The 13,593-nt window shown below is 48.1% G+C and overlaps 1 protein-coding gene across 1 annotated transcript in view; it reads left to right on the forward strand.

The window, feature by feature from the left end:
- The window catches only part of LOC147692352 (anthrax toxin receptor 2-like), a 705,434-nt gene that overhangs the window by 389,717 nt on the left and 302,124 nt on the right, over nt 1-13,593 (forward strand). The window contains exons 5-6 of the mRNA XM_086939524.1: nt 9,485-9,592; nt 9,685-9,753. Coding sequence (XP_086795650.1) covers nt 9,485-9,592; nt 9,685-9,753 — 177 coding nt within the window. The remainder of the gene's footprint in view (nt 1-9,484; nt 9,593-9,684; nt 9,754-13,593) is intronic.

A 13,593-nucleotide genomic window follows, 5' to 3' on the forward strand; every position in this document is an offset into this window, starting at 1 on the left:
TCCCGCTGCAGGAGGGCGCTGCCCAGCCGCAACACCGATCGGAAGCAGCTTGGAAGCCTGCCAGTATTAAGTACCTGGGGGTCCAAATTTACCATAAGGCGGAAGACTTGCTTGAGGGCAACCTGGGGCGATGTGTGCGTGGATTGAGGGGCTGCATGACCTTCTGGGCCACATTGCCGCTATCGGTGGCTGGCCGGATCTCCTTGCTGAAGATGGTTGCACTGCCAAGATTATTATATTACTTCCGGACGCTCCCGATCTGGCTACCTAGCTCCTTCTTTAGACTACTTAAATCTCTGATCACAACGTTCATTTGGGGAGCGGGACGGTGTAGAGTGGCGCTGGCCAAGCTCTCTCGCCCGAAAGATGAGGGGGGATTAGCGGTCCCGGACTTCGAGCTTTATTACCTAGCGGCCCAACTGCAGATCTTCACGCAGGAGGTGGCAAGGGTGTTTCGGGGTCCGGAGGATGACATCTTGCGGGGAACGCCCATGCACGTCCTGGCATATATTACTCTCCAACAGCGGCTGGACAATAGGGATTTATCGCTGGAGCAGCGCACGTATGCTGGAACCGGGCACAGAGGAGAGCCAGAATTCGGCGCCCGTATGCACCGGAGATCCCTCTGGGCATGTTAACAGCCCTACCGCATGGCGGGGACTGGTCGCATCTGCAAGGATGGGAAGAAGCGGGAGTGCAAGTGGTGGGGGACCTATACGAAAATGGCGCGCTGCTCCCGTTTCAGGAGTTAATGGAGCGCTTTGACATCCCAAGAGGGGGATTTTTGCTTCATGCAGCGGTAACCAGGGCAATGCAGGCCCACTGGGGCACGGGACTTGAGGAGCCTGAGATGGCAGCAGCGTGCCAGTACACTATGATGGCGGCGGGAACACTCAAGGCGGTAACATGCCTTTACAATCGGATGATAAGAGAGAACATTCCTCCTCTTGCATCTCTGAAAGCCAAGTGGGAGGCGGACCTGGGTAAGGACATGCCAGACACGACATGGGCACAGTTGATCCGAAGGGCCCGCAACAGCACGAGAAACGCTAGATTCCAACTAATCCACTACTACATATTACATAGAGCATACATGACCCCGGGAAGGATCAGGCGATATTTTGGCGCGGAAACAGCGTCCTATCCCCGGTGCCTAGATGAGGGGGCCGAATTAGTGCACATGCTGTGGGCGTGCCCGGCCCTGCGGGGTTATTGGCAGGAAATAGGGGTGGTGCTGAACGAGGTGACTGAAAGGACTATAGACTAGGGACCAGCGGAATGCATCCTGCACTGGTTTCCCCATACCCCCAAAAACAAACTCACGAGCAAGTTCATTGATATGGGACTGATGGTGGCTAAGAGGGAGATCACTAGGAACTGGAAGGCGAGGGTGGGGCCAACTCCACGGAGGTGGCGGCAGGAATTCTTGAAGTGGGCGGCGGCTGACAGCTCATACAGGTACCAGCTTGCGCGCAGGTCCCCTAGCCAGACAGCGGCAGATACAGCGACCTCATGGGAAGTACTGGTACAGGCACTCAGGGACAACGAGGCAGATGAGGATGAAGAGGCCCCCGAGGCAGGAAGGGCGACAGAGACTAGCTGAGGCCCCGAGAGCATCAGATAAACAGGGGGACAGGCACTAGTACTCCAGGAACGAACGCTATAAGTACCTTAGATGGGTGGTGGTGAATGGGGTGGGATAAGGGGGGGAGTTCTAGGTTTTGCGCAGGGGGTGGGAGTTGGGGGTTAGCGCATAAGTTAAGTAGGACTGTAAAAGTAGTCATGCACACGATCCGGACACCGATTACTCCTTTGAACTGAACGTCGGGCATGTAAGCGCAGAGATATCATCGCCGCCCGACCCCCGGGTTGTGGGCATAACGGCTGTGTACTGACCACCAATTAATATTGTATACCTGCTCAATTTTATGAAGCTACTTGCACATGTATGGGCCTGTACAGGCATGACTGCAATAAAAATTATTTTTAAAAAAAAATTAAAAAAAAAATGGTCATTTTTGGAACACAGCCAACTCATGGAAGGAGTTACAACAGTACTGGTCAGTTTGGCGGAACATTCTTGAGTGGTGACTGGTCAGTCGAAACTGCGCATGTGCGGGCTTGACCGTTACTAAAAATAGCCTGTTGCTGGGCAAACTCCAGTGGTCAGTGGTACGGACAAAGGACTAAAGGGCACGCTGACCACGAGGCGGCTCATTCTCTAAAATGGCCGCCGTAACATACAAAATGGCGTTTAACACTAAGGCCAAGATAAGGGAAATACATGTAGCAGAAGCTTAACGCTAACCCAGTCATTGTCAAATTACGACAATACTACCACCAATAACACCACCATTAATACCAATATCCCCAACAAAGCTGTTTTACCATATACAATCCCCTTGAATACCAAATGAAAGGACACCACACAGATATATATTGAAAATATATATATATTTATTAACTACAAATATCCCCTATACTCTTTATGAGCACAGAAGCACAAGCTTTAAAACAAAACACAGTTAAAATACACAAAAGTTGCACAATATGGATGAGGGCGGGTGGCCACTCAAACCATATATTAAGAAAGTGGTATAAGAGATACCAATTGAAAAGGAAGTAGGCCTAGGGCCTTGGGAATCGCTGGAGCTGATCGGGACTAGCAGTGACTAAGTCGGGAAAGGCCCGCGGGACTCGGGTGCAGTGTTTAAAGTGCACGCATTCACCAATGCATTGTCTATGGTGCGTAAAAGTTACAAAGTTAGTGTTTTAGGAACCTTCTGAGTGACCTATAAGGATGAAACTTTAGACACAGACCCTAGAGGTGTATACCAGTGTGGGAACACCAGCGTTGCTGAGTTACCTCACCCACAGGAAGCGGGTGCACAGGTGCGAAGTAGTGTCGGGTTTCGTCACGCAGGTCGATAGTGCTTGGAGCTGAAGATGCTGCAGGTGGCTCGATGTGAAGAGTTCCGGTGGATTCAAGGGTGGATCTGAAGTGGTGAAGACCTGAAAGCAGAGGGGACAATGTTCAAAGTCTCTAGCCAGTGACTACCGTGGAACCAGATTGGAACCAGGTGATGTCGGGTGCAAACAGGTGATGAGGTGTAGCTTCTCTCAGCAGCCACGTGGACACGAAGAGGTCGAGGATGTCCAGGAGTCGATCACGAGCTGTCCCACGAAGGCGCTAGCTGATAGCGGTGTCGGCAACTTTATCGGAGCAAACAGGCCTTGGCTAATGCAAGCCACGCAAGAAGTGAAAAAGGCTTATCACTCGGACCAGCAAGGTCAGAGCGGGTGCTCCTTTTTACAGGAGCGAGGGCAGGTCTGGAGCAACCAGAACAGTATTGTAGATTGTAAGATTCGTCGCCAAGATGGCCGGGATGGCGCGTCGAGTGGCATGATGCAAAAGGGCCCCACGCAGATCGTGGAGAGGCTGAGGGGCTGATCTTCGATGCAAAGGCTGCTCAGTTGTGGGGCTTTTCAGTCATCAAAGCACAGCATCGAGGGTGCCTTGGGTGCTGCGCAGTCAGCTTGTCGGGGGTCTTCCGAGATGTCCGGTCCCACGTCTCTTGGTGCCTCCACGGGTCCCTTCTTTGCAGGGACTGTGGATCGGGCTGTGAGAAGTCTGGGAGTCTGGGTCTCGTCAGGCTCCGGGCTCGGGCTCCGGCGGGAGGCGGCGGCAAAGCAAACGTCAAGTTGCTGGATGGTGCCTGTGTTCACAGGGTGGCCACTCCTAGGCCACAAGGGAGATGCTCTTCAGTCTTCTGTGCAGCAGAATGTCGAAGTCCAGCGTCTTCTTAGTTTTAAGTTGATTTCAGGATGATCTGAGGTGCTATGGCACTGCTCCCACTCTTATTCCCAATCGGAGGGGTGGATCACCTGCTAGGTCCCTCCTCTGGGTGGGACCAGGAAGGGGGGCGGTTACACCCCCTTTCCTTTGTCCACCTCCTCCCCAGGCCTGGGTCTGGAAAATCCCAGGACCGGTTTGGACTGGCTTATGCAAGGGGACACCTTGTGTGCCCCGGGCATGTCTGATTCTATTCAGCCCTGTCCTACCCAATACACAAAATCCTGTCTGGGGTGGTGCTCGCACCTCCCAAGCCAGGAAACCCTTTGTCCAAGCTTCCCTCGCTGGAAGGACTCCCAGCAGCAGGAGGTCAGACTTGTGTCTGTGGTGGCAGCATCCATTTTGTGATGCTGAGGCTCTGGTTAACTTTAACCGGGGTTAAGGCTATGTACATGTTGTGTCCTTTTAGAAGGGTGGAATGCTATCCCCGTCGACAGAACTGTCGAGGGGATAGTATTGCCAATCGTATGACACCTTACTCGACATGTTTTGATAAAGCCAAACCAAAGTTAGCATATAACCGCGAGGATTATAATGCACTTAAGAGTATATGGTATGGCAATATCCCGGAACAGCTAAGGGAGTTGTTCCCGACAGCTGCAGACAGGCTCAGCTCATGCTAGAGCACCATCTCACATGAAACCACGCACTCTGCCCCCAGGATTGCAGGGGCCTTCCATAGGAATGGCTTATATGTTAACATGTGTCCAGTTAAGGTTAGATATAGGGATACTATATCTAAGCAAGAGGTGATTACACCAACTTACCCCAGCTGAATGATCAGGCCCACAGCCACATTAAGTCATAAACCAGTGAAGCAAAAAGCAAAAATTTGGGGTGACCATAGGATAGCAGACCCTACTCTCCTACAAATACCACCACCACCAATCCCACCACCAATCCCACCACCACCACCACCACCACCACCAATACCACTCACAACAATACCAACACCACCACTAATACAGCCACCACCAATACCACAACCAATAACACCACCAATACCATCACCACCAATACAACCAATACTATCACCAGTACCACCACAAATACATATATCACCACCACCAATACTACCACCAGCAATACCGCCACCAATACCCCCACCACCAATACCACCACCACCAATGCCACCACCAATACCCCTACCACCAATGCCACTACCACCAATACCACCACTACCAATACCAGTACCACTACCACCAACACCAGTACTACCCCACCACCAATACCACCACCACCACTACCAATACCAGTACCACTACCCCCACCACCAGTACTACCCCACCACCAATACCCCCACAACCAATACCACTACCACAATTATCACAAATACCATCACCAATACCACCACCTCCAATACCATCAGTACCACCAATACCACCACCACCACCAATACCACCCCAATACCAATAACACCCCTGCCACCAATAACACCACCACCACCAATACCAATATCACCACCAATACCACCACCACCAATACCAATATATCCACCAATACCACCACCAACATCACCACCACCAATTCCACCACCACCACCACCAACAATACCACCACCTCCAATACCACCACCACCACCACCAATACCAATACCACCACCACCAATACCACTCACATAATACCAATACTACCACCAATACCATAATCACCACCAATACCGCCACCACCAACACCACAACCAATACCACCACTAATACCACCACCACCATTACCACCAATACTATCACCAGCACCACCACCAATACTACCACCACCACCAATACCCCCAATACCACACAACCAATACCACCACAACCAATAACACAACCACCAATACCACCACCACCCCCTATGGCAACACCACCAATACCAGTACTACCACCAGTACCACCATCACCAATACCCCCACAACCAATACCACCACCAATACAACCAACACTATTACCAATACCACCAACACTATTACCAATACCGCCACCACCAATACCAGTACGCCCACCACCACCATCACCACCAATACCACCACCAATACCTACAATACCCCCACCACCAATAACACCACCACCAATACCACCAACTCCACCAAAATCACCACCAATACCACCAACTCCACCAATACCACCACCAATACCAATATCACCACCAATACCAACACCACCACCACCAATACCAATATCGCCACCAATACAACCACCAAAACCACCACCAATGTCACCCCCACCAGCACCACCACCAATACAACCACCACCAATACCACCATCACCACCGATACCACAAATGACACCCCTACCAATACCACCACCAATACAACTAGCACCACCACCAATACCACTCACACCAATACCAACACTAATACCAATATCACCACCAATACAACCACCACCAATACCAATACCACCACCACCACCAGTACCACCACCAATACCACCATCAATACCAGTACCATCAATGCCACCCCCACCCCATCAATACCACCACCAATACTACCAACACCAGTACCACTGCCACCAATACCGCCATCACCAATACCACCACCACCACCAATACCACCACCACTGCCAATACCTCCAATACCACCAATGCAAATACCACCTATAAATCCACTACCATCACCAATGCCACCACCACCTATACTGTGGTATTGGGTTCTCCAGGCCTACATACTCCGCAGAATACCCACTACACCGAAAGAACTGTTGGCACGGAAACTAGAAAATGCAAAAGACAAGTTTATTAAGACCCCATGGGATGGTGGTACATTCCTACAGCACCCTTCGGTAATGCAAGAAGTATCACCCCGAACATCGGTGTGAGTCCTTCTTTTATACACTATTACAAACATTAAAAGATGGGCGGTACATGGTTACAGAGTTTTCGGTACATATATGGTCATTTTTGGAACACAGCCAACTCATGGGAGGAGTTACAACAGTACTGGTCAGTTTGGCGGAACATTCCTGAGTGGTGACTGGTCAGTCGAAACTGCGCATGTGCGGGCTTGACCGTTACTAAAAATAGCCTGTTGCTGGGCAAACTCCAGTGGTCAGTGGTACGGACAAAGGACTAAAGGGCACGCTGACCACGAGGCGGCTCATTCTCTAAAATGGCCGCCGTAACATACAAAATGGCGTTTAACACTAAGGCCAAGATAAGGGAAATACGTGTAGCAGAAGCTTAACGCTAACCCAGTCATTGTCAAATTATGACAATACTACCACCAATAACACCACCAATAATACCAATATCCCCAACAATGCCATCACCAGCACCACTAATACCACCACCACCAATCCAACTCAACCCCCACCACCAATACCACCACCAATACCACCATCACCACCAATATCACCACCACCAATACTACCATCACCAATGCCACCACCGCCAATACCACACCGCCAATACCACCACCAATAGTACAACCACCAATACCAGCACCAATATGAATACAACCACCAATACCACCACAACCAATACCACCACCACCAGTGCCCCACCACCAATACCACCAATACCATCACCAATGCCACTAATATCACCACCACCAATACCACCACCACCAATACCACCACCAATAACACCACCAATGCCACCATCAATACCATCATGAATACCAACATCACTAATACCAATACTACCACCAATAATACCAATACCACCACTAATACAATACCACCACCACCACCAATACCACACCACCAAAACCACCAATACCACCACCACCAAAACAACCAAATCCCCCACCAGCAATACCAATACCACCAAGGCCACCAATACCACCACCACAAATACCACCACCACTAATACCAATACCACTACCACCAATACCAATACCACCACCTCAGCACCTCTCACTCTCTAGTAATAGCAGGGGCACTGTATGAGATGAGGCCGGGGCTGCAGTCAAGACCATTCCTCCCTCCCGCCATGCCTGCCATAAAGCACAGCCGGCCCTGCACTTGCAGTTGAGGCCAGGGCCCTACTACAGCTGGAGTGTCTTCTATTCGGCCAAAGATAGCAATGATATTACGCAATGCCACACTGCACACTGTCGGTCCCTTCCTCTGATATTTACAATCTCATAAGCGACCAAAAAGGCCCTCTATTGCAATGAAATAGATCTTGTATTTGCGAGAGTTTAAGCTATTCGTATTGTAAATGACAATGCCTTTTATTTATGTTTCAAAACCCAAAACATAAATAAAAGGCATTGTCATTTACAATGCCAATAGCTCAAGCCTGCGTAAATGTGAGACCTATTGCATTGCAAATACTTGTTAATATGGCATTGCAATACACTGAAACTTGCTGAGACAAATAGAAAATGTATTCTTATTCTTTTACGACAGACAAAGTTATGCTCAGTTATCCATCAATAGTGGTGTTCCTTTGGGTGACAATACTTAATGTATGCATCGTTTCTATTTTAATAATGAAGGATTCCAATACACTGTAGCTTGCTGCATACATAAAGAGGCCCTGCAGGCCTGGGGAGATATGGGAGAGAGTTGAGTTCTGAGCCCCCCTGGCTTTTCATATAAAGGTACTGCTGACCGTACCAACAGCTTTGCTCCATGTTTTTTCTCTTTCTCACTATGTGTCTCTCTCTCACTCTCTGTCTCTCTCTGTGCCACTATTTCTGTCTCTCTGTTTCTTCCCCTCTCTTTCCTGCTACCTCCACTTCCCCGCTTCTCTATTACTATCTTTCTCTCTCCCTCTCTTTCTCCCCCTCTCCATCTGCATCTGTCTCTCTTTTTCACTCTCCCTCTCTTTCCCTCTGCCTCCGCCCCTCTCTCTCTCCCCTCTCTCTCTCTCTCTTTCAATCTATGCCCCTCTCTCTCTCTTACTCTCTCTCTCTCTCTTTCTCTCACCCCCATGCAAGCTGAGGCACCCAAGTGTGCATGTATATTACAAGTATCGGCACAATGTGTTCCTGCCTGAAAAGAAAAATCGCACCTACCAAGACCATGCATAAAAAAACAGGGTGTACAGAAGGCAGAACATGCCTAGGCTTTTTGCACCCGCCCGCTCAGGAGGATTGTAATGAAGACCGGTGAGGAGTACCCTGCAAGGACTCTAATAGTGTTAAAGGGCAGTATGTTGCTCTAGGCCTCAAGGCAGGTTTTCTGCCTAAAGATTCCTACATCGACTTTATGCCACATATAGGGCTGCTATAAAGCCACATAAGATGTACCTCTATGGTGCTGTCCATTGCAAGGCTGCATTTCAGCATGCAGTTGCTACATCCCGCTAGGGCCACGTGACTGGGCTGCTGACTAAAGTGATGCCACACCCATATGACCAGTCACATGACTAAAGTGTTGCCACATCCCACGTGACCACCCCACAGCTCACATGACTATGGTGAGGTCACACCCCACATGACAGGCCTCCTGACTAAGGTGATGTCACATAACATGTGGCCATCCCCACAGGTCACATAACCCGCACAGTCATGTGACCTGGATGTGACCTCACATCCGGGGCAGGTCCCCAGGGGCCTGAAAGTCCAGGCTAGGGACGTGATGTCACCACCGAGTTCGGGATAACTGTCACTTTTAGTTTGATGCAAATTATCTTCCTACTTGGGTGCAGTGGGGACATACAGAGAAGCTGTGGCATTCATTAAAAATGTACTTTTCTTTGCAGGCAAATGAACAAATTGAAAAGGCCGGAGGTCGTACCACCTCCAGTGTAATCATTGCGTTGACCGATGGCAAGTTAGACGGCCTGGTGCCATCATACGCAGAGGAGCAGGTGAGTGAGAGGCTGAAATATTATTTGCCTTATGAAGGGCTCTGGGCATTGGTAGCTTCTTTTGAACTTTCTTATTCTTTTGTGTTTTGTAGGCTGATCGTGCCCGCATCAATGGTGCCAGAGTTTATTGTGTTGGAGTTCATGACTTCAAATTTGAGCAGGTAGGTTGTTGCCAGTAATGAATGCTTTTCTCCTATTTTTGGGATTGATGGTCTAGCTTGATCAGACTGCCATTGCAGCCTACGGTCATTGTTTTATCAGTGGCTCATAATGACAAAAGGGCCTCTACAATGCTACGGGAAGTAACTTAGCATCATACATAGTGGAATAATTGCCCTCAAGAAACAAAGAAAAGTTCTGTCTTGAAAAGGATGCATTCACTACCAACCTTCATTGGCAGTAAAATCCAGGTTAATCTTCCTCTGGCTGGGGAATTTGGACAGCATGAAGACTAAATATAGAACATTGACAACACTGAAAAGGCCTCAAACACAGTGCTCCTGAGATAAGCTGAAGGCGGCTCTGGCATTTAAGCTTGGCAGGGCATTTTGGCCGCTAATATGTGAATGAGCCAGGGTCTCTGGAATATATGAGTCATTAATTGTTGACCACAATTCCAGGGTAGCAAAAATGATCCCAATTCTAAAGAGATACTCTGTTAGCTGTTTACAGAATCAAAAAACCCTTGAACTTTCACCACCTAGCATTCCCCCAGGTCTCCCAATAAAAATTGTACTTCACTTGTGTGTGTAGGCCTAGTGCACCCAACAGGAAATTACCCAAATCGTATTGTGGAGACTTCAAAATTATCAATCGCAATACTGCCTGGTTTTGTGAGGGAGTCACCTGCGTTTATGGTCCCGGGCTCAGTGGCTATCTGGCGTAACCTACAAAACCCAGACATTTCTAAAAACCGAGACACCTAGGAGAGTTCAGGGAGGTGCAACTTGCATGGGTCTCCCAACATTTTCCTACCCAGAATCCCCTGCAAACCTCAAATTGAGCTAAAAAAGAAATCACATTTTTCTCACTTTTCTGGGAGGGAAAGTTGTGGGATCACCGGGCCACCACAAATTTCCTACCACCCACCATTCCACCAGGTCTCACTATAACAAATGAACCTCACTTTGTGTGTAGGCCTAGTGCCCGTGACAGGAAATGACCCAAATCGTACTGTGGAGACTTCAAAATTATCGATCGCAAAACTACCTGTTTTTGCAAGGGAGTCAACTGCATTTTTAGTCCCGGGCTCAGCAGCCATCTAGGGAAACCTACCAAATCTAGCCAGTTCTGAAAACTAGACATCAAGGGGAGTCCAGGAAGGTGTGGCTTGCATGGATCTCCCAAATTTTCCTACCCAGAAACCCCTGTAAACTCAAATTTAGCTAAAATAAAGCTAATTTTTCTCACATTTCTGTGCGGAATCACCACACCGGCACAACTTTCCTATCACCCAGCGTTCCCCACAGTCTCCTGAGTAAAATGATACCTCACCTGTAACTGAGAAGGGTTAAAAACAGAGATTGAGGGGATAGCACAGCGAGCTTAAAGTGCTATATTTTTTTTATATACGTTTTAGGCTGGCTCTGCATTGGATACTCATACAAGTAAAGTATCATTTTTATCGGGAGAATGAGGGGAATGCTGGGTGGAAGGAAATTTGTGCCCACGCAGTGATCCCATATGGATTTGTGAGAAAAATTTGATTTTGTTTTGCTAAATTTGAGGTTTGCAGGGGAATCTGGGTAAGAAAACCTATGGGTATCTACGTAAGCTAAACCTCCCTGGACCCTCCCTGGTGTCTAGTTTTGAGAATTGTCTGGATTTGGCAGGTTTCCCTAGATGGCCGGTAAGCCTGGGACCAAAAATGCTGGTGATTCCCTTGCAAAACCGAGTCGTTTTGTGATAAATATCAATTTGATATCTCCGCAATACGTTTTGGGCCCTTCCCTGTTGCTGGTACTTGGCCCACCCACACAAGTGAGGTACTATTTCTATCAGGAGACCTAGGGTAATTCTGGGTGGAAGGAAATTTGTGTCAGCCCTGTTATCCCACAAATTTCCCACACAGAAATGTGCGGAAAATGTGATTTTTTACTAAATTTGAAGTTTGCAGGGGATTCTGGGTAGGAAAATGTTGGGAGATCAATACAAGCTACACCTCCCTGGACTCCCCAGGGTGTCTAGTATTCAGAAATGTATGGGTTTGGTAGGTTTCCCTAGATGGCCACTGAACCTGGGACCAAAAAAAAGATGACTCGCTCTCAAAACCAGATAGTGGTTTTGCAATCGATAATTTTGAAGTCTCCACAGTATGTTTTTGGTCACTTCCTGTTGCAGGCACTAGGCCTACACACACAAGTGAGGTGCCATTTTTATTGGGAGACTTGGGGGAATGCTGGGTGGGTGGAAGTGTGTGGCTCCCTGCAGATTCCAGAACTTTCCATCACAGAAATGTGAGGAAAATGTGTTTTTGTTACCCAAAGTTTGAGGTTTGCAAGCGATTATGGGTAACAGAACCTGATGAGAGCCACATATGTCACCCCATCCTGGATTCCCTGGGTGTCTAGTTTTCAGAAATGTACAGGTTTTCTAGGTTTCCCTAGATGCCGGCTGAACTAGGGTCTAAAATCCACAGCTAGAACCTTGCGAAAAAAGGGGTCAGTTTTCACTGGAAAAATGTGATGTGCTCATGTTGTGTTTTGGGCCATTTCCTGTCACAGGCACTAGGCCTACCCACACAAGTGAGGTACTTTTTACCTGTAAACTTGGGAAAATGCTGAGTGGTAGAAGTTTATGGCTCTCCACAGATTCCATAACTTTCCATCAGAGAAGTGTGTTTGTTTTTCACAATTTGAGGTTTGCAAGGGATTCTTGGTACAGAACCTGATATGAACCACACCAGTCACCCCACCCTGGATTCCCCTGGGTGTCTAGTTATAAAAATGTAAAGGTTTTCTAGGTTTTCCTTAGGTGCCAGCTGAGCGAGGGTCCAAAATCCACAGCTTGGCACACTGCGAAAATAGGGCCAGTTTTCACTGGAAAAATGTGATGTGCCCAAGCTGTGTTTTGGGCCATTTGCTGTTGCGAGTACTATTCCTACCCACACAAGTGTGGCACCATTTGTATCTGTAAACTTGGGGGAATGCTTGGGGGTAGAAGTTTGTGGCTCCCTACAGATTCCAGAACTTTCCATCACAGAAATGTGTTTGTTTTAAAATGTTTGACGTTTGCAAGGGATTCTGTGTACAAACCTGATGAGAACCAAACAAGTCACTCCATCCTGTATTCCCCTGGGTGTCTAGTTTAAAAAAACGTACAGGTTTGCTAGGGTTCCCTAGGTGCCGGCAGAACTAGGGTCCAAAATCAACAGCCAGGTACATTGCGCAAGAATAGTCTGTTTACATAGGAAAAATCTGATGTGCCCACGTTGTATTTTGGGCCATTTCCTGTCGGGGGCAATAGGCCTACCCACACCAGTGAGGTACCATTTGTATCGGGAGTTGTGTGGGAGTGATTGGTGGGTGGAAGTTTGTGGCTCATCACAGATTCCAGAACTTTTCATTACAGAAAAGTGAGGAAAATTTGTTTTTTTTTTTACAAAGTTTGAGGTTTGCAAAGGATTGTCAGTAACAGAACCTGGTGAGAGCCATACATGTCACCCCATCCTGGATTCCCCTTGGTGTCTAGTTTTTAAAAAGGTACTGGTTTGCTAGGTTTCCTGATATACCTGCTGCTGAGCCAATCTGACTGTGGTGGTGGAATGTTGGTGTGTGAGATGTCTGTGGAATGTTGGTGTTGGTGAGAGTCAATGGAGTATGGGCTGAGCAGCAGGAAGGCTGCCCCCAGTGGAACAGTAGAACAAGTGCTATTACCAATTGGCTTTCTGTGCATTTCTGCCTTCCAAATGTAAGACAAGGCGTAAAAAAGAAATCATTTTGAAAAATGTCCTCTAATTGACATGCTAGTACACGTACCCACAATTTCAGAGACGTACAAAT

Source organism: Lissotriton vulgaris, chromosome 9 (assembly GCF_964263255.1).
Source record: "Lissotriton vulgaris chromosome 9, aLisVul1.2, whole genome shotgun sequence".
NCBI lineage: Eukaryota > Metazoa > Chordata > Amphibia > Caudata > Salamandridae > Lissotriton > Lissotriton vulgaris.